This window comes from Varanus komodoensis, unplaced genomic scaffold, assembly GCF_004798865.1.
Source record: "Varanus komodoensis strain SLA01 unplaced genomic scaffold, ASM479886v1 scaffold1, whole genome shotgun sequence".
Classification (NCBI taxonomy): Eukaryota; Metazoa; Chordata; class Lepidosauria; order Squamata; family Varanidae; genus Varanus; species Varanus komodoensis.
This window is the reverse complement of record NW_025335268.1, coordinates 99,806,972-99,828,233: the sequence shown is the minus strand read 5'-3', so window position 1 is coordinate 99,828,233 and position 21,262 is coordinate 99,806,972. Positions and strand designations below refer to the sequence as shown.

Genomic DNA, 21,262 nt, shown 5'->3' with positions numbered 1-21,262 from the left:
TAAATGCAACTGTTCTGTTTCACCCATGATATTTATCCAGAGCAGAGTGAAAGGAGCACCAAGGCAATCTTTCCCTCTTCACTCCTCCATTTCTGAAGTTCAGCTAGCTGTTTTTAGCCATCTAGCTACAGTGCTTCAGATAAAAGGAGGCTGCAACACTGCCAGGATACCCTTATTCCACAAAGAACTTGGTTTTACTCCTTTCCTTGCTCTCCTTTCCACACTTTTTACTCCTTCTCCAATGTCAATTTGCCAACTTAAAAGTAACCGTCAGCATGGTTCTTTACATCATGTTACATTAATTACTGCCATGCCCTGCTTGGTGAAAATATTTTAGCAAGGAGGAAACAATTGAGGAGAATTTATTTTAATTTTGAAGAAATCTTTGAGGAGTAGAAATGTAAAATGAGATGTATAGGGTCAGCTGAATAATATGATAATTGAACAGAACCTCAGCAGGTTGGGGTAATTCCAGTAACGTATCAGTCATTGCTACTGAACTACAAGGTTAGTTTCCCTACTTGCAGGTTGGCATAATATAAAAGGCCGCCATTTAAGACTTGGTGACAGAACAAATAAGGGCAAAGTTCTTTTAAAAAGTTTTGGATATGAGAGGTGCTATATAAGTGAAGAAAGGTACTATTTTATTTCATAACAAAACTGAAAAAAGCAATGCAGAAGTAGACTGCAAGATTCTCAGGTCTGATATCTTCATTCACTAAGGATGTGTTTCTTAGATGGAGTCTCCCATCCCAACCTCATCTAAGGACTACAGGATTTCTTGGAGTCTGAGCACGAAGGTGATCCAATGTTGGCACTCAGACTTTGAGAGTGAGCCCCTGACCCATCTCCTTGCAGCCACTGTGGAAACATCCACACCAGATGCTCTGCCAAGGTCACAGCTGGGCCTCAGAAAGAGGAAAAGGATGTGAGGAGGGAAGGAGGCAGTGTCCACAGAGTGGCAATCAGTGTCCTAGTCCCCTTTCCTCCCCATCCTTTGCACTAAATTTAGATAGCTTAAAATGGTCATCTTGATAAATCCCAGGGTACAAGGCACAGCAGTGGCACACATCAACACACCTTGTGCCTTGCTCTGCATGCTAATAAGCTTCTGAATTCAGAAATACCTGAGCATCTGCTGAAGGGTCAACAGGCCTGAACCCCTGGTCCTTTATTTATGACATTAATCGGAAATCAAACTACAACATTGTGATTGGGTCTCTGATCAGTAACCATATTTCTGTTGAGGGAATAATGGGATTGGAGATGACTTTGCTAAGATTCGTCTTGAATGAAAGAAATCAAGATAAACTGACAGAGCAGAAAACAGATGCAATTGGAATTAATTTAAGTCAAGCAGCAATACAATGGGACAGTTACCAGTCTATCTAAATTTGTCCAAACATATGTAAGTAGTGGTAGTTAGAGGTCTATAGACAGTGGTCAGGTATGCTTTCATTAATGGTGATGCCCAAGAGTTTGGAGGTCCAAGCCCAAAATGACTCCCAATAGGTCCTTCGGGTAGAACTCCCGGCCACTATAAATTAGGTATGTTTCAAACCTTCTTGGTCTGTCACCTTCTTTTTCCAACAAACATTACAAGGAAATCCATAGTATCTTCAGGATGCAGTAATAATATACAATATTTAATTGTGATCTTATATTGGATTTGCAAATTCCAATATAAGATCACAATTCTTAGATATTTCTTTTAATGTGATTCATAATATTGTTACATGAATTAATGTATCCCAAAATTTTTGGATACTTGTGGCATTCTGTGGCAGGAAACAGACGTAATTACTTATCTGCACAGAACCAAATGATGTGAATGGGACCACTAAATGATAGATTCAGATGCCAGTATCGTTGGACAAGCTGCACATATTTTCCTTCCAGAAATGACAAGCCTACAGTCAGTCCATCATTTGTTCAGCAAGTGAAAATGTTGTGCCTTTAGGAGAGAACTCAGTCCCACATTGATCCCATGACATAGATCTCAATGGAAAAAGCAGTCAGCTGCACTGACCCCTGGATCAGTTCAACATGGAGGCCAGTGAAATGCAGGCAGGCTTAAGTAATATTACTAATGAGACTATGGATAGGTACATGTTCTTACAGTCACTGCACTGGAACCAGCTGACATGCTGGATGGAAATGCATGTATTCGGGATGACAACTTGACAGGAACAGTAGCCCCCAAGGATTACAAGGGTAGGTGGCAACTGAGAAGATCATAACTGTTTATACTCAAAAGCAAGTAAAGTTTATTGGAATAAGAATCTTGTTTGTTTAAGATACTCTTCCTTCCATATGTGTAAAAACAATGTTCAGGATTATGTACGACAATTAAAAATTGCAAAATAAAAAATAGGAGAACAATGAAATGGGGAAGTTATAAACACAGAAATAGATATAACAGAGAAAGCTGACTAAAGGTGGGGGGTTTCAAACTATAAATTAAACAAAGCAACCCTACTACAAACCATGTGTTTAGACATTCACATGAAGCCTTACAGGAACCATGGATAGGCATGCTCTGTGCTCATGCCACTGACTCTACCACCAACATTGTGCAACTCAATAAGCTAAGAGTGGTCTTCTACACCAAGGGAACTTATAAGCCATGCAGGCTCGTAGCTCCATGTCACTGGGGTTCCTTATCAGCACTGAGTTTTACTATGAACTGGAAAAGAGCAATCCATGGTTCTGGAGCATAGTCCCAAACTTGTACAGTACTGTGGAGAGCTCCTTTAAAATTCAGATTGTATAAGGAGCTCTTATGTGAGTTTCCATATGTTCTGGGATCCCGCACAGGATTTCACACTATGTGAAAGCTTATGGTCTACTGGGCAATTGTGTTTATGGAAAACACTTTGATGAATAAAGATTTTTTTTTTTGTAAAGAAAGGTTTGTGGCTTTGAAAGTGTGAAGGAAAGGAACCTAGCTCATGACAGCTGTAGGTATCCATGCTCATGGTGGGGACAACAAGGCTGGAAGCCAATAACATAAAGCCACATGATACCTAATGCACAAAACCACTTCATGTAGAATGCTGTAGAAGTGTGCTTGCACTGACACAAACAGGTTGAAACAATGGACACTTAACCCACCTCTAGCTGCTGCTCTTAGATCTACCCTGCTTTCTATCAGTGTTGTTTATCATGAAAGGAAACTCCACAGTGTTGTCTCTACTCTTAGAAGCTGCTGTGTAGGTATTCATTGCACCATCACTATTTTGGAAGTGGCATCTCCTCAGCAAGAACTGGGCAGAAGTGGTTACTCTAAGAGCAATCTCACAATTACTATTAATGTGCTCCATCCTATTTCCCATCCTCAAAAGGGATGGAAATGTGGTGTGATGCCCATCCACTTTGTGCCCACAAAATTCTAGGCTGTAATGCATAGAACACATATCTGGAACTGGTCTTTCTTTCCGTATCCACACCTTGTATGACAGAACACATACAGAAAGACTGGTTTTATTGTAAGCATCGTTTGACAGACCTTCTTTAAATGGTAGAGAAGCAGCAACATACCTTTTAAATTTGTAGATTAAAAAAACTGCCAAGCCCACAAAGACCACCGATAACAGCATCAACATTGCTGAACTGCTGTGCCCAGCACCAGAATCAACGAGAGGAGCTGGGAGATGAAAGAATATCATGTTACACTGGAAAGTCATTCACTCTAGTGGGGTGAGGAGAGTGAAGCATGAGAAAAGGCATGTCTGTCCATCCATCCCTCTCTCCCTCCCTCCCTCCCTCCTTCTTGATTATTAGCACCACTGTGCTTTTTTATGCAAAGGCAACCCATATGGGCAAAAAGCTGGTCCCTCCCTTTGTAGTCTATCTTCAATTTATAGACAGCAAAGTAATGGAAAGGACGTGGTAGGCCGCAGAGAGCCATCTGTGCTCAGACTGCCCACCCCACTTCCTTGGTCTGCTTTAGATTCAACCTGTTTTTTTTTTTTTCTGTCCCAGAGAGAACAGGGGTCATTTAATTATGTACTAATAAAAGAAATGGAGAGACATTCTTTCTTAGGGTTTTTTTTTTCTTTTGGTGCAGCAGATGTTTTGAAGTCCTTAAAACCCCTTTTCTCCCTTTCCATGACTCTGAATTTACTCTACATTGTTCCAAGCAGTCTTGCTCAGCCCTCTGAACTCCTCTTTTCACTCAGGACAACTCCGAACTCTTCCCTGTCTGCCTTGTTCCAGTCCTTCACATACCCACTCTTTTCCATCCCAGGATCAATGTCACAGCTACTCCCCTTCTCGCTCTCTTTACCCCTTTCAAGTGCCCACACAGTAGCTCCTAAGTGCACTGCTGTAATTGGCAGTGCTCAACAGTCGGTGGCTCCCAACAATGCTGATGCCTTTTGTGTGTAAGAGTACTGTCACCCACACCGTGGAGACGAGGCTTTCAACCTTTCTCTGCTAAGCAAGAAAAAGAACGCATAAGTTTCCTGTGCTTCTTGTTTCTCTACAACAACAGCATGTTTCAAATATAGCTTTTGTGCTTCCTCTGTGCATAGGCTCCCAAACAGCTTTGTATAATGGTCAGGCTGTGCCATTGTGAAGATGGTATTTGGTTGTGGAAGAAAAATCTGGAGAGAGAGATTTCCTTTCACTTTAGTATTCATAATTTTATACTTCTGTTGGTGTCATTCACCTTTAGCCAGGTGAAGCTGTCAGGCTCAATTTTTCTCAGATTCTCTGCCCTGCCCACCTGTTGCTTTTCATCTGCGCAAAAATGTTTTAGAGATGTTTGTGTATTTAAAATAAAAAGGGCTTTAGAAAACATTATTGTACAATGTATTCATCATTATGCACCATTTTTGGAAATAAACACATTTCCTGTGAGTTTATTATGAAAATTTTGCATTTTTCTGAACTTATTTTCTTCTAAAAATGGCACTGCAAGTTTCAGAAGTGTCCAGATTTTGATAGCAAATGGTTTGCATTTTGGTTTGCATATTTGCCACATTCATATTAAAATGCAAACAAATTGATTTCTCACCATTTCTATTATGTTCCCAGCCTTTGTAGGATGGGAGCCTCATTTAGTACACTTAAACTGTTCTCAGTGCCTCTAAGCTTTTCTTGGTAGGAAAGGTTGTCACATCCCAATTATTTTAGTTGCTCATTTCCATACCCTTTCAACCTACACGGCATTCAGCTTGAGATGTTGCCACCATATGAACTCTGAGCTATCCATGGCCATTATACATTTATGTTTTCTTTTCAGTTTAACTTCTGAGTAGCTATAGGGAAGGACTGGATTGTATCAGGACCCTAGCAAGGGACATAGTTATCCATCACCTTTTTGCTTCATCAGCTTACCTAACGTTAGTTGAGTGACATACACAATGACTTCTACGCCGGGCTTCAACTCAAACTGGACCAGGTTCTGATTCAAAGCACTGAAGAGGATTTCAACAGCCTGAAGAAGCAATGAAATATTCATACATGATAGCACTTCTGAAGACTTCTCACTGGCATATCATATGTACTAAAACTTATTTTTCAAATGCTTGTCATTATGAAGTTAAGTATATGCATGGTGTGGGGGAAGAGGCAAGGTTTGCTAAATTACAAACCAGAACAAATTTAGGAGAAAGGGACAAAAGACTCAACTCCATTTCTCCACATTTAAGACCAAACATACTCAGTAGGTTCAGATCACTGGCCTATTATTGCAAGAAAGAATGTGAAACTGTGAAGGGGGATGCAATGGTGCCACTTGAAATGCTAGCTGGAGCATTTCATATTGTGACCATTTGTTGAAGATTCCACTTTTACTTCAGTTATTCCTGAAACAGTTTCCCCACAACATAAAGAGCATGCAAATTGCAGAAGATTTTGTTCCAGAAATACAAACAGTAAAGATTGGGATATCCAGTGAGGTATATGTGGACACCTCTGTCCTGTTCTTTATTTTATTTGTTATTATTGGTTTTGATGATGAAGAACAGTACAATCTTTATTTCCAAGAATGACTTTAGGTCCCAATGGACTCCCAAGGAATTCTTAGAAAATAAAAATGTGGTTTGTTTGTTGTTTCTTTTAAATGCCACATAGAAAGTCACTTGTAAAGTGCATACATTTCTCCTAATATATGTATTTCTGTCAGCACTCATTAAGCTTGCATAATATGTACATTAAGTCTGTGCAATATACACATATACACATTGTAAGCAGTTTTTACTTGTATATTACTTTTTTGGGTGGCAGATATTTTTTCACTAAAGTACAACTATTTCTCATTTTCATATTGATTTGGGAAACATGTAGCTGGTATTAAAATGTGAACTCAAAAAGAATTGTCCCATATCTGATTATATATTATTGATCTAGCTCTCTGATAAGGCATCAACAAAAATAATTGGGCTTGCTGGAAATTCCTATTATACTCCCTGCTGCCACAAAGCTTCCCAGAGGAAAACAGTTGATTTAGTCACAACTTAATTCCCGCATGGAACTTTTAACAAGCCTATGCTAATGTTCATTACTCTTCCCTTAATATAACAGTTGCTATTCACTGCTGTAATTACCTATTTATTTCAGTAAATGTGTATTGTACATTCCCAGCTGCAGTCAATCCTGCTTTTCAAAAGAATGTACTTGCATTTGTTTTCAGATACAGCTTTGTCTCATTCACTCATTTTCAAATGTATTCGCTCAACTCACTTTTGCACTTCTGATAGGACTAGGAGGACCATACATGATAAATTGGGACCATAGGAGTGGACTGCACCATGAAGCTACGTGCTTGAAGGGTTGACATTTCTATTAATATACAAGAACAGGTATACAGGTCCTACATTTGTATGCACATAGTCTGTTATTGGAATTTCAAAAACAGGTGGCTTGGAGCAGAGCCTGCCACCAAAATTCTGTTCTTATCACACTATATTCATTTATTCAACCCACACTCAAGGCCCAAAATGGATTTTAGAAAATCTTCAGTCTGTACCACAGAAATGGTATTGTTCCAATCAGGTGTAAAATTATAGCTATATTTCCAAGCAAGCATATATAAGAGTGGGTTTCCCCAGCCTCACAACCATGTTTACCAAGTAAAGTGATAACAGATAAAAATACATACATACATTAATAAAGCCTGTGCAAACAGCATAAGGGCTGAAACCTGAATAAAGGGTACTTAAAGAAGGGAGAGATTAAAAGTCTGAGAGAATACAAGGATCTTCCTCTGCTGCTGAAAAGGATAGCAAGGTAGGTGCTGCCAGATGAACCCAGGTGCCACCACTGTAAGCCAGTCACTCCTTAGTAGCCAACAGTTACACTTCCGTTGATGGGGATGCCTGAAAAAGGACTTCAGAAGATGATTGTGCTGGGTGCATGTGGTGATAGGAGACCATTCAGGTCTCCTGGACTCAGATCATGAAGGGCTTTGAGGATCATAAACTGCACTGAACTGGGCCCAGAAGTGAAAAGAGAGCCAGTGAAGCTGGTCAAGCCTGAGAAAGAGCTCCGAAAGCATATACAGATGAATAAAAATTTGGATGATCAAATGCAAAAGACAACTGTGGTTCCTTCATGGTTAGTAGTTCTGTAGAAGAGGGTGTTTTGGCAGGAAGAGCTTGTCAAGAAGAGATTAAAGAGCTGCACCTGCTTAAATTCCCTGTTCAACACAGCTGTTAAAAATATGATGTCCTCCATTGAATCTGGTCACTCTAATTATAGTAATTGCCTGGAAGAGAGTATTGATATAGTGGGCATGTCACAGATCTGTTGGAACAGTGAAAATCGATGGGATACAGTTATCCTTGGATTTGCAATTTATAGAAAAAGGACAGAGGAGGTCATGCTCAGAGGTAGTGGGGCTCTTTTTTCAGAGTAAGCAGAGAGTCCAATATGTAGGTGGTACAGAACAACAAACAAAAACTGAATTAATGGGCTTTTGCAACCATCTTCCAATTGGTTGGGTAAGTATTAGAGACAAAAATTGATATAAGCAATAAACGGGTAAGTTATAATTGCTGAGACTCTTTATCCCATCCTCAGAGAGTCTGTGTGGCACAGAGGTTAAAGTGCTGGACTGGGGACCTGGGAGATCTGGGTTCTGGTCCCCACTCAGCCCTGAAGCTCACTGGGCAATTTCATGAAAGTCGCTCACTTTCAATTTAACCCAGCTCATAGCACTGCTGTGACAAAAAAAAAAAAAAAAAAAATGGAGTGGCGGTAGACCATGTAAGCTGCCCCTGATTCTCTGCAAGAGACAAAAAGGTGGGATCCAAACGCAGCGTAACAACAACCATATCCAGCATTTAAATCAGTGTCAGTGCAAGTGTCCCATCACCCCTCTTCCCTTCTAAGAAGGATGAAGGCAGCAGAAGTGATTGCCTCTTCACCTGCACAGGAAGCCATGAAAGCGGGAGAGGTGGTTCTGGAGACCACGTGTACCAAGGCAGCACAGGTGATCCACAGTGCTACTTCCCTACCAATGCCTCACCCTGAAGAAGAGCCTGTCATGGTGAGGCATTAAGGCAGAATCTCCAGCAGCTTCCCAGAGAGTGAACACACCCAATGCCATGTCCTAAGAGATCCTCAAAGCTACGTATTGGGCAGGGGACACTCTGGAGAACTATGCCAGCTCCTCCCTGCAGCCAGGCGCACCATGGCTTTCTGGGTTGATTGTGTGATGCTTCGCTTCAAGAGATGGCATGTTCCCCACCAGTCTGGAGAGCTGTACTAGCCACTCTACTGCAAGTGACAACCACCCACCCAATGGCTTACTCTGACAGGTCCTCGGTGTGAAATGCTGGATGGCCAGTGGCAGACATTCTGAAAAGCCCAGTTGGTTGCTCTCTGGAGTCAGGTTGCTGCCCAGCAGGGCTCCCTGGAAAGAAGGTGTGGCATGAAGTTTTCCTAGCATGAGCAGAGTGCATAGAATCCACCATGTATGGGACCTACCGTCTGAAGTTGGGAGATTCATCTGACCTCATGGAAAGGCTATTTATCTGATGCAGCAAGGGTGACTTTTCTGCTCTCTGGGATTTCATTATGTACCCTGGGTGATAGTTTAGGAATGAGGCCTTGTGAGACAGGCAGCAGCACCTTTTGTACTATGGATAGCACTGGTAGCACCATCCCAGTGAGTTCAGGACATCCAAGGAAAGTCCTGACAACTTCAACAGCACCAAGTTAGAGTAACTGAAAGAATTTTATAGCCAGACTAGGAAGCCCTTGTAGGAGTTTCACATCCTAAAGTCTATATCCACTGTCCTTTCCCACAGACCATAGATCTGCCTGGATGGGGAAGGACTGGGGAACAAGGAACAGGTTTGGGAATTCTTCCCAGAGTTTCCCTACTCACTAGAGGAATCCAAGATCCATGGTAGCAGCCCTTCCTTCTAAAGCTTGGGAGACGGTCCTAATTCCCCATTCAAATCGCTGCCACTACAAACCTGACTCTGAGAGGTTTGGTCCTAAGCCATGAGAGTGGCTAGATGCAAAAGCAGACAGGGCTTTGTGCAGTTTTGAGAATGCAAATTTATACAATACTGAATTTGCATACAAATATATTTGTGTAAAATCCAGTTCCATCAATTAGCAAATGACAGAACAGAAGGCACCTATCAATCTGCAAAACATAGATGAAATGGATTTTACAGGAGCTAATTAGCATGGTGTCCCACCCAGGGCTACTGCATAGGAAAAAAAGAAGGCAGCCTCCAAAATTCAGCCATCTTTTTCTGTGCAATGCTACTGAGAGGAACAGCATGTCAGTATGTCCCTTTGCTTCTAGGGGCATTTATTACCCCATTGTGAACTAGTGTGTAATAGTCACAGCAGCAGCTGAGCTTTTTATCTACATGAAGCAGCTGTTATCTGCACAGAATGAGTCCTCTTTCCCAAGGTGAATGATTTTTGTCTTGGGGTGGGGGAGCTGGCAGAGATGGCCCAATATTGTAACTTTGAAATGTGGACCATTTAAAAAGGAGTAAACAGGATATCCGTGGTGAATGATTATAATGTCTAAATGTTGCACTCATGGTCAGAAGGAGCCTGCCTGTAGGACTGCTGCAAGAGGGTACTTTTGTCTCCATGTCCTGCTTCCTGTAGGCACCTTGTTTGCTAATATGTGGATATAACACTATGAGAGTACCCATGTAGTGCTGCGGATATCGTGCTGGCCTGGGATACAGGAAATTGAGGTTCCAGTCCCCACTTGACCATGAATGTTCTTGGGTGAATCTGGGCTGGTTATGGACTCTCTGCCTAACTTGCTTCAGAGGGTATTCCTTACAAGACAGGATAAAAGGCAGGATTTAGAAGGGGAAGGGGAAGGGGAAGAACAGAACAGAACTATAGACAGGAAGACTTCTTAGGGGCAGTATCTTGTACTGTTGCAGTACCTCTGCTAGTTCTGCTGCAGCAGGGGATGCATCTACTAATCACAGGAATCAATGGTTCCTAAATCTCATTTCCAGGGCCAGGGCCCTTCTGTGGTCTTGGCTGACCAGCCCTGTTTCAGTGCTGCCACTCATTTCCAGTTCTTTGGGGAACTGCTACTGCCTGTTGCACTAGAGGTCATTTCTACCAGCATGGGGGCAGTGGAAGATACTGTGCCCTGTTCTTAATGCAGGTACTCAGAGAATCTCTTGTGGAGTTTCAAGTATTTATCTTAACACTCAGGCATTGTGATTCTGTAGGGTTGCTTACCCATAGCTAATTTAGAGGCAAAGCAAGTCTTGACATTAATATTTGGAAAACCAGCTAACAAGTTATGCCGCTTTGAACACAACATTCCAGAGCCCAGCCCAGTGTCAGGGCACGCAGTGGTAAAGCTACCCGGCTGTCTCCTGCTTAACTAGTGCTCAGTGCTGTGGAAGAAAGTGGAAGAAACGATACCCAGATGAAAAGCATTTTCTCACCTGCTCCAAATCACCCTCACTGTCTTTCCTTCTCTCTGACATGTTTTGATGGGGTAGGATGAAGAGCTCAGCGGACGTGGGCAAACCAGGAAATACTGCCACCAGAACTTGCTCATCAGGGATTCCAGTCACCTAAACAAGAGAACCAGTTACAATGTAGTTTTGATTTAGAAGTGCCAACAGTGTGGGGTTAGTGTTTAAGAGTGCAAGACTGGAACTCAGGTGATCTGGGCTCGAGCCTCTGCTTGGTCATGGAGCCAACTGGGTGACATTGGTCCTGTCAAACACTCAGCCCAGCCTACCTCACAAGGTTGTTGTTGTGGGGATATGATTGAGAGGAGGAGAATTATATAACCCATATTGAGTTCCTTGATGGGAACAAGGCAGGAGTATTTATATATTTATTTAAATGCATTTCTATACCATTTGATTAGCACAATGCTCTAATGTTTACTGATAATAATTAACACAAACAACGAGTAAATAAATATAATAACTTGAGAAAATGTGGAAAGATATAATCTTGGTTTGTAATATCTATCCATATACCTTCTCAATAAATCTTAAAAACATCAGATCATGTCATAATGCTCCAGGGAACAGATTTATCAGGTATCTAAAAGTGATGCTTTCATACTGTGGCTCTCAGTTCCTCAATTATTCTAAAACTAGGGACCACTTTGACCACTCAAACCATGAAAGCCATTCCAAATGGGAGAGTCCCTTCTCCGGGAACACTCCATGAAAGAAATTAGGAGAGTAAGTACCCGGAGGAGGGCTTTCTCTGTGGTGGCGCCCAACCTATGGAATTCACTCCCCAAAGAGGTCCGCCTGGCACCGTCGTTACTGGTTTTTCGGCGCCAGGTAAAGACCTTTTTATTTAAACATCATTTCAATTGTTAAAACATATGATCAGGCCATGGCAACTTCTTCTTCCTTCTCTTTCTCCTCCTATATTTTTATTTTATACTGATAATTTTAATTTTATATTTGTAAATCAATGTATTTTTTGTATTTTTATATTTAATGGTAATTTATTATGTACTATTGTATTTCAATGTATTTTTTCACGTTGTAAGCCGCCCCGAGGTTTCGGCAAGGGGCGGCATAGAAATGTTATAACAACAACAACAACAACAACAACAACATGATGGCACAACTGATTCCTCAACTATCTTTGAGGACGGGAGTTTGCCATGTGATTGCTCTTAAATAAAAGAGGGACCAGAATATCAGAATAACAGTCCCGCATGCTCATTGGCCAAATGTTCCAGTCACATCCCTTGTTAGAGAAGTGCAGGTAAATGGCTCAGCAAGGCTGGAAAATAGCAGGCGAACTAGCGGCGCATTCCCTTAATGTGTGTATGCAAGCAGCAGACTGGGCAGTGTAGCAAGAACAGTGACAGCCAGGCTTGCAGGAAGGGGAGGGGGCACATGGTACCCCCAGCCCACCTGTTGCCCACCTGTCATGTAAAAGAACAGTGATACTGCAGCCTGACTTGAAGCTGTTCTTTGAGAGCCAGCTTCTGCACTGCATCTTCTGACAAGGAGCAGTGAATTTGCTACTTATAGAGAAACTATGGAGTTTGCTTCCTCCTGTGCTCAGTTTCTGTATTTGTAAACAAGTCAAGAGATTCCAAAAATATCATAAATCTCCTTCCAAAGAAAAGCAAAACCAGGTAAGTACCAACCCCACTTGGGGAAGTGGGAAAAATGCAAAATAATTCTGGAGTTCACACAGTTTTATTCCCATAGTAAAGATAGATCTGGTTATATTTAACACAATTACTCAAAGATTGTTGACTAAAACAAAAACAGTATTTTTCTTCAGATCATGACTTCAGGATCTAGATGTTCAGAACTATGTGTGACAGCACCTTGAATGCAAGAAACCAGGAATCCTAACATCCTATCCATTAATGCATGTTCTTTCTCATGTAGAATCTGAAGCACTACCATAGGTATTTCCTGAAGCCCTCTCCACAACTGTATGCCTTGATAAGTAGTGAAAAGTCAACCAGCAGAAGTAAGGAACTCCTGAGAACATTGGAGGTAAGGAAAAGACGCCAGTTGTGGTCACCCCAGTCTACAAAAGGGTTGGGATCCATCCTAAACGTATGAGAGGTGGAAATTCCAAAAATGCTTTGTATGAAACATGCACACACACACACACTTACTTTTGGATGGCATGCCTCCACAGTCTATTTTTAAGTGTGCTACACTGTATTTTACTTTAAAACAGAAAAGATGTGGCTAAATAGAGCAACTAAACATGGGTGGTTTTGCATCTTCCAAGGCATATGTTCCTGCTTTGCACAAACAATAATCAAACCATGTACTTTTTCTCAGCTAGATATAGGAGTTAATACAAATCCATGTGCAAAAAAAGAATGTGCTCTTGCTAGAAAAGGCCAAAAGAGATCTGGAACAGGAGTCGTTTAGCAGTGAGCTGCTTGGAGCATTACTCGCAGGATGCTGAAAATCAAGCATTCTGCCCCCATTTATTTATTTATTGTTGAGCAGCAGGAATGCATTTTATCAAAGAGAACAGAGCTATCATTAAATCACACTGAGCAAGTTTTTCCACAGTGGGGATAACAAGTAGGCAAAACTGCAAATTTTTCACACAGTGTTTTGTTGACTGCAAAAATTTAGTTTGCCAAGCAAATCTTGGAAGGAAACGTGAACGTATACCATCTGCCATGAAAAGGAATAATTAATAATACTGAAAGAGAAACAAATATCTGAATCTCCTAACAACAGGAATCATCCACTAGACAAGCTTCAGGTCATATAAGGCAATAATATCCATGTACCTTATATCATTCCAGCTATTTCACAGCCTTATAAGCTGAGTGCCAATCCTTATGAAGCTAACACAGCACCACACACATAGAAGAGGGAGGGATCAACAGTCTCAAGGGAAACCTGAGATTTTCAGAACTAAATAATATTTTAAAACAGAAAGGGTCCTGAAACCCCTCAGCTCCAGCTGGGAAGACAGCCTGTACCATACTCCATAGGTAACCCTCCTCCAGTTTGATGGTCAGGAGAAATGTGGGCAAAGATTCTAAATATCAGTATTCTTCCTTTTATGCCCCCTTCCCACAACACTCGTGCCAAAATCCACCTTCTCTGTCTCAACCACCTCATTGCCATCCACACTAACTCCCAAAATCGACACAGCAACAGTCCAAGCCACAGTTCTTCTCTATAAGATTCCAGTAACTGATGCACTTTCCCATGATTTTTGAGGAGTGGAGGAAGGAATGGAGTATAGGCTGTGCCTGTAGCCTGAGGCAAACCTTCTGGGTCAGTTTAAGCTTCTCTTTTGGATGTGAGGCTAGCTCAATTTTAGCTAAAGTTGAAAAGCTTGAAAAGCTTGTCTTGGTTGTATGGGCAACGACGGAGAATGGAAACAAAATTTAGAGGATACTGTGAAGGTGAAGGTTGATGGGAATGCTGAAACAGAAGGAGAACAGCATGATGGCTTCAGCTTGGGAGATATCCTGGAACCCGAAAAATTCCCACAAGATTCTTCCCCCACACCCTGCTGGGAAAGTTCTGAACTACTAATGGCACGCTAGCCTGTGGTCAGCATAGGCAGAAAAATAGCATTTTGGGCTTCAGCACATCAGGATGCTAGTCAAAAAGTGTGTTTGTACTTCTGAGCAGTGCCTCCATTATTTAAAACCCCAGACTTAAACCCCAGTTTCCCCTACTGTGTAGTGGCACTAAACAAAAAAAGAATAACAGACTAATGCTTGTAATACAACCTTTAACACTTGAAATGTTAATGCTTGTAATGTGGAACACATGGGGCATAGAAATGGCTATAAAGACAAGGGCCTATAGATAGCCTTCTGTAAACTGATTTCCCAGTGTGATCCAGAACATAGAAAATGTGTTGATTTTGATAAACAAAACAGATACAAAAGACCTGGTTAGTGGTGGACTCACTAGTATCATGGGAAATTACCAGCTCAGTCACACAAATATCCCTTCTATAAAAGGTACTGATGATGTATTACCTTTCAAGGTTGCTGGAAGGATGGATGACATAAGGAACATTTTTGTATACTAGAAAATGAGTATATAGTCTATTACATGATGCTGTACCAAGACCTCAACATGCTCTGAATGGCTTTCTTAAAAGTTATGTGGCTCACTGGGAATGATTTTTTTTCTTTGCTAATCATATCCTATCCAGGATAATATAATCCCATCCATGAATTGTGCAGCTACAGATTGCTCAGATTTTTAAGACAATCATCCTTATTATTCAGTAGCCTGCCTATGAGGACTTACCTGCACCAAGGCTCTCTTGATTACTCTGCCAATATCTTCTCTCCACTCAGGAATATCAGGATTGTGGTAATCCAAATTAGGAGAGAATGATAATAGTTGAGACTGGAAATATTCTGCAAAGAGAATCTCACAGTCAAAGCCCAGCTCTTTGAAGGCAATTAATGTGCATCAACTGTTATATTTAGCAGGATAATTCTATATGTAGCATTAGACTGGCAGAACAGAAGATATTCTTACAATTGCAACATCCGCTAAATAGCAAGTGCTAAAGAAAATTTCCATTCTTTCAATTTATAGTAGAAACTTTTTAAATCATTATTTTCCCCCAAAGAATTGATTTTGCAAAATTAATTCTCAGGTGCTGAAATTGATTTTGTAGGGTTGAGTCCCCATACCGCAGATGGTTGGTTTTAAATTGCCAGGTTTCATATGACTACCTATTGAATATGTACCTAGAAAATACAACTAATATCCATCTTTAACCTTCCCAGTTCAATGGATCAAATTTTTATATACAGTTAGATAAAGCAGAAGACCAGTAGTAGAAGGAATTATATTTGAACCATGACTTTCAAGAAGAGTGGAAGCCCCAACTCTTGTTCATATGACAACGGTGATAAGGAACAATGAATGTATGTCACATTCATAATGCACGGTTCCAAAAATTCCATCAGTTGATTTTGAGCTGAACTGTGTAGTTCTAACTAACAGCACACTCCTACACATGCTTCTCAGAATTAACTCCTATTGAGTTCAATGAGGGTGCAATCCAATCTAGATCTAAGAACATTCTCAACTCAGAGAAGGCTGAGGCACCACCAGTATGCTTCATATTTTAGCAATGCCTCAAGGCAACCCATACCCAAAAGTCCATCTCTAAGCCTTTCTTGTGACCTCAGAACTGCAAAATTAAACTTCAGAGTTGCTGCCATTTAGGGCTGTATCCTAAATCCTAGATACATTAGGAGATGAGGACAATAGAAAAAGAGAGGAAAAGGAGCAGTATGATGCATTGTCTGAGAGCAAGAAGGAGACATTGCTGTTTTTAATAATGCAATTTTATTCCATTATAAAGCATTATCTTATTTATCTTTCTATTTATTTATTTATTGCATATGTATGCCACCCCATAGCCAGAGACTCCCTGGACGCCTCACAGCGCAATCATAAAAATACAGATAAAATAATAACAATAATAACAAAAACCATAAAACATAAAAGAATAAAAATATAATATAATGCAACCATATAAATACAACAGGAGGAAATATACACAATATAACCAATAAAACAACCAATAAACAATAAACTAGCAGTAAACCAATAGTTTTTAACAAAATAGAATAAAGGAAGCAGCCAGATGAGCACACAAATCTTCTATGTTAGTGTGAGTAAGGAATTTCATTCGTGTGGGTATGCTTTTCAAATGAAACTTACTAAATTAAGTAAACACCTTACAGATGTAACAGAAAGAACTTGAGATTCCAGAAGAGCAAATGCAGGATGAAGTGAAACTGACACATTCATCCTTTGAGACAGAGGACTTTGTGTGCTAAAATCTTAAAATTAAAGGTTGCATTTCCTGTTTTTGTGCAGAATTAGGTTAACTTCCTCCTCCCCTTCTCACAGGTTCCTGAACATTAATAGTTCTGTGACAATCAGATACCACACGGGGCTTACCACAGACATACTGAATTAGGTGGTGCAGATGAGAGAAAATTTTATGCAGTACATTTTATAATAAATTCTCAAATGCCTTCATAAATGAGGTGGAAAACATTTAATAGAGAAGAAAGTGAAACTGGCAGATCTGTCCATCCCAAGGTATGAGATTTGGTACTTTGCTTGGTTCTCCAATTTTAGAACATTTTGCATTCACCAGAACTATCCAGAAATCAAACAGTGCTAAGAAATAAGTAGGAGTCGGTATTCAGAAATTAGTTTGTTCTTCTATTGCACTTGGCTTACTTTGTGCTCTGTTGAATAAATCCTTGCTGTAAGTAATGTTTTCCAAAAGCAGGAATTGTCTGTTTGTTAGCCCCATGTGCAGCCATGAGTAGTTAATGCATAACAAATCAGATACCAATCATGCTAATGACAGGCAAATAAGGGTATTGCAATTCATGAGACACTAAGAAATTACTTCCTAATTAACTGACTGCAGGAGAGCAAGGCTAATTTCAATGGCAGGCAAGTTGATGAATTCACAGAGCTGGACCTCTTCTCTGACCCAGCGCAGAATCTGTTCACTGCTGAGCTGAAAGCTTCATTTCACTTTAGCAAGCACCTGTCAATAAGGCAGGGCTGTGAAACTTGCTATCTATCTTTCCCGTTGCACCTAGTCTCCATCATCCATCTTTGAACCACTCACTCTTGCACATTTGGGACCTGTGCTTTCTGCATCCTTCACCTGTCTTGATATCCTCTGCTGATCTAATGTCAGGGTGGAGCTCTGGAAGCGAGGATGCTGTAACCTGTCTTAATGCCAATGACCTACTTGCTTAAATGTCACTGAAGATGGTAACACTGATGTTGAGTGCTTGAGCTGGACAAAGGGAAGATCACTGGAGACCTCAGAATATCAAATTATTAGTAGTATTTGTATTAATCATCTAAGGTAGATCATCTTTTGCCAGTAGAAATGGCTGTGAAAATAGTTACTAGTTACATAAACCACCCAGAGAGTTAAAGCTGCGGAGTGGTATAGAAATGAAATAAATAATAATAATGTAAATAAGATGTTAGACTTTGGAGATTATCTTTAGTCTTCCTGCTTGCCTCTTCCTTGTAAACTTTGTTAATGTCCAGCACTCTAGAGAAGTTCTGAAATTAATGTATTCTCCAAACTGGCATGCTATGGCTTCTGGCTCAATATTTGCTGGGGAACTGTCTACTACAGGTATACTGCCATTATGCCAATACAAACAGAGATGTGTGAAGAAATTGCTCTGATGTATTTCTTTCTTAAAACTGAAGTCTTCAATTCATAGCTGCATAAGCTGGTTCAGTCCAGATGTGCAGTTTTTGGAAATTTGAAATTAATAACTGAAGATGTGCAGTTTTGTGAAAATTAAAAACACACACACAAACATAGGTTTGTACACATCCATCAGTGGTTAGATGTGCACATGATATGTGCATGAAAAAGCACATTTTCCCCTCCCCCAAAAATATATGTGGAATTTTCCCAACCCCAAAAAGCATTTACACAAAAACTGGTAGAAGACACTTTTGCTGGTGAAAAATGGCAGAACTGCACAGAAACAGACAAAACATAACTGCCTATTCCTACATACCAATAGGAATCTGACGTTATTTCCCATGAAGAGGCTGCTAGTTTCCTTCCCTGACAAGGTCGGAGCTAGCAGCTGGATGGAAATGAGTTGCCTTCTTCCTGTTTTCCCCTGAGAATGTTGATAGAGATAAGCTCACAGGGATGGTAATATTCCACAAGCTGAATAGACTCAACTGTGCTGGGCCAACTCCAATCAGATTCTGGCTATAAACTATAAGGCTACTGAACCACTGGAATGCTGTAGCCTGAGCAGATCTTTTGAGACTGAAAGGCTTATATTGAAAGCTTTGTTGTACTTCCAGATGATAGAACTACCAGACTCTAGGCTCTTTTTTTAATATTAAAGTATTAAAATGGAAAAATGAAATATTGTAATTTTCCTGCATGATATTTAAGCAATAAGTCTATTACATTCACACACATGCACATGCACACTCATACATACAAATTGATATATACACAACACACACATACACACACTGCTTTTATTAAAGGTATTAATGTGCAGACTTCAATGAAGGCAACAAAAATATCTGGAGATTTCTCCATTTATAGATTATTTCTAAAAATCATCTGTTCAAAAAATTGGAGTGTGTACAAAGTCAAATGAGGCAAACTGGTGTCTGTTTTCAAGAAGGATGTCTTCTCTGGCATAGCTTCTGCCAATACAAAAGCCTTTCAAACAACACACAATGCACGTAATCTGTCAGGGAGGACAGGTATGGGGAAAGGCAATTCAAAGGATCCTAAGTTCTGCAGAGTGTGATTGGATCTCAATGGCAAATGAAGTGAGCAACTTTCGGCCAAGTTCAGGGGCAGTGCTATGAACTGGTACATGGAAAAAGGAAGGCAATGGCCAGTGCCTTACCTTGCTACTCTTTGCCACCATGAAGGAAATTGTTTGGGAAGGGGAATAAAATAGCTAAAATAATGGTACTTATTCTAGAAAAGTTATGTGATTATTGCCATGATCATCTTTATGTCCTATAAATCAGTTTGTGTCTCCTATAACAACAGTTTGCACACATAACCAAGAAATTTGCAAGCTTATTTTGTCGTTATTATTTCATGTTAATTTCTGATTAGTGATGGGCAATGAAATATTTTTCAGAGACAGAATCTTGTTTAAAATCTAGTGTATCACCTGCATTTATACTTATGTTATATGATTTCAACTGTGAACATGTATGCTTCTTAATTTTTGCTTATGTTCGTTCAATATAATTTTTGCAACTAACCATTCAGTCATCTGTGGGAATATTTTCTGAATGTAGAACATAATGTTTAATAAGAAAAATGTATAAAATTAAAGCACCTTAATTCCAAAACAAGCATATATATGAAATGATATGTTATTATATGGTATTTATTGATTTAAAACTTTTCGGGACAGCTCACAAAAAAACCTGTTAACATTATTGCTAGATGTAACAAAAGATTAAAATTAGGGTATGAAATCCACATAGCAAAGCCATTCCAAGGGCTGACTTTTTCAAAAAGAGCTCATATTTTTGGACTGATACTGGGAATATAGTACAGAAAGTTTATCCATTATCACTGTGTGCACCTGAGATGCCAGCCAGCACATGGTTGAAGGGTGGGGGAATCAAGCTGAAATCAGTATGCTAATGACACCAAGCTCTACCTCACCTGTCCATCAGAGTTAAGTGAAGTTCTGGAGGGGCTTTACTGATGTCTGCTGACTGCCAAAAGACTGTAGCTGAATCTCCAAAAGGCTGAGATATAGTAACTGATGGGTCTCAGATCTGGGAATTACAGGAGTGGATTGCTCTGGACTGGGTTGCAATCTCCCTGAAGGACCAGGTCATTAGTCTCGTGGTGTTCTTTGATTCTGCCTTGTCACTGTGGACTCAAGTGGGTGAAGCAGCAAAGAGTTTTTGTCCGTTTGTGTTTGCGATTCTAGTTGGTTCACCAGTGAGCGTTATTCCTGGACAATTATAGTCTGGTCACAGTGATTAATGCATTGAACTATTCTAAAACAACTACTCTGTGGGTAGTGACACTTGCAGCTGGTCTGGAGATTGCAGCTTGGATGCAATGCAAGGCATTGGTGGGTTTCACCATGTGAGATAGGGAAAGATGAAAATTTTGTTTCAGTTTATTTTGAATCAGGTTTTGCCAAGTTCGTACTTTCTGAACACATACTAGATCTAATCTGTGAATGAAGTTGCAATGGGATTTGCAGTCCCCAAAAATATATTCAGTGAAATGCATACATTTGAAAAATGTGCATGCAAAATGATTGATGTTTTAATCAGTAAGAGAAGATGCACACAAATGATGAATGATGGTGAAAAATATGCATATGTTTTCATGCAAACATTAAAGAAAAACCATACTTTGAATCTGTTATGGGCTCAAGTCCAAATAAGCTTTGAGATGGAATTCAGAGAACTTAGGTTAGCTAACTTTCATACCCCTTGTCATCAAGCACAATTCAATACGTTGGTTTTGCTGCATAATGCCTTAAATAGCTTAAGTCCTGCCTACCTAAAGACTACCTCTCCTCAGTTCTTCTTGCTTGTATCATCACCTAATAAAATTGGACATCCAGAGCACATCATGCAATCTCCTTGGTGGTGGCACTTTGTCGAACAAAGCCCTAGCACCAACTTTAGTCAGCCTTTAGCACCAAATTAAAACATTTTTTAAAGAGGATTTTTAATAGATGATTGGATCCATGTATTACAATGAAATATTTGATGGACGGTGTATATGAAAGTTTTGATTCTGATTG

General features: G+C 40.1%; 1 protein-coding gene across 1 annotated transcript in view; it reads right to left on the bottom strand.

Moving 5' to 3' along the window:
• LOC123027410 (VPS10 domain-containing receptor SorCS3) overlaps nt 1-21,262 on the bottom strand; it is a 597,507-nt gene that overhangs the window by 10,848 nt on the left and 565,397 nt on the right. Inside the window, exons 25-28 of the mRNA XM_044438273.1 lie at nt 15,210-15,322; nt 10,902-11,033; nt 5,344-5,443; nt 3,541-3,646 (exon numbers count right to left, since the gene is read on the bottom strand). Coding sequence (XP_044294208.1) covers nt 3,541-3,646; nt 5,344-5,443; nt 10,902-11,033; nt 15,210-15,322 — 451 coding nt within the window. The remainder of the gene's footprint in view (nt 1-3,540; nt 3,647-5,343; nt 5,444-10,901; nt 11,034-15,209; nt 15,323-21,262) is intronic.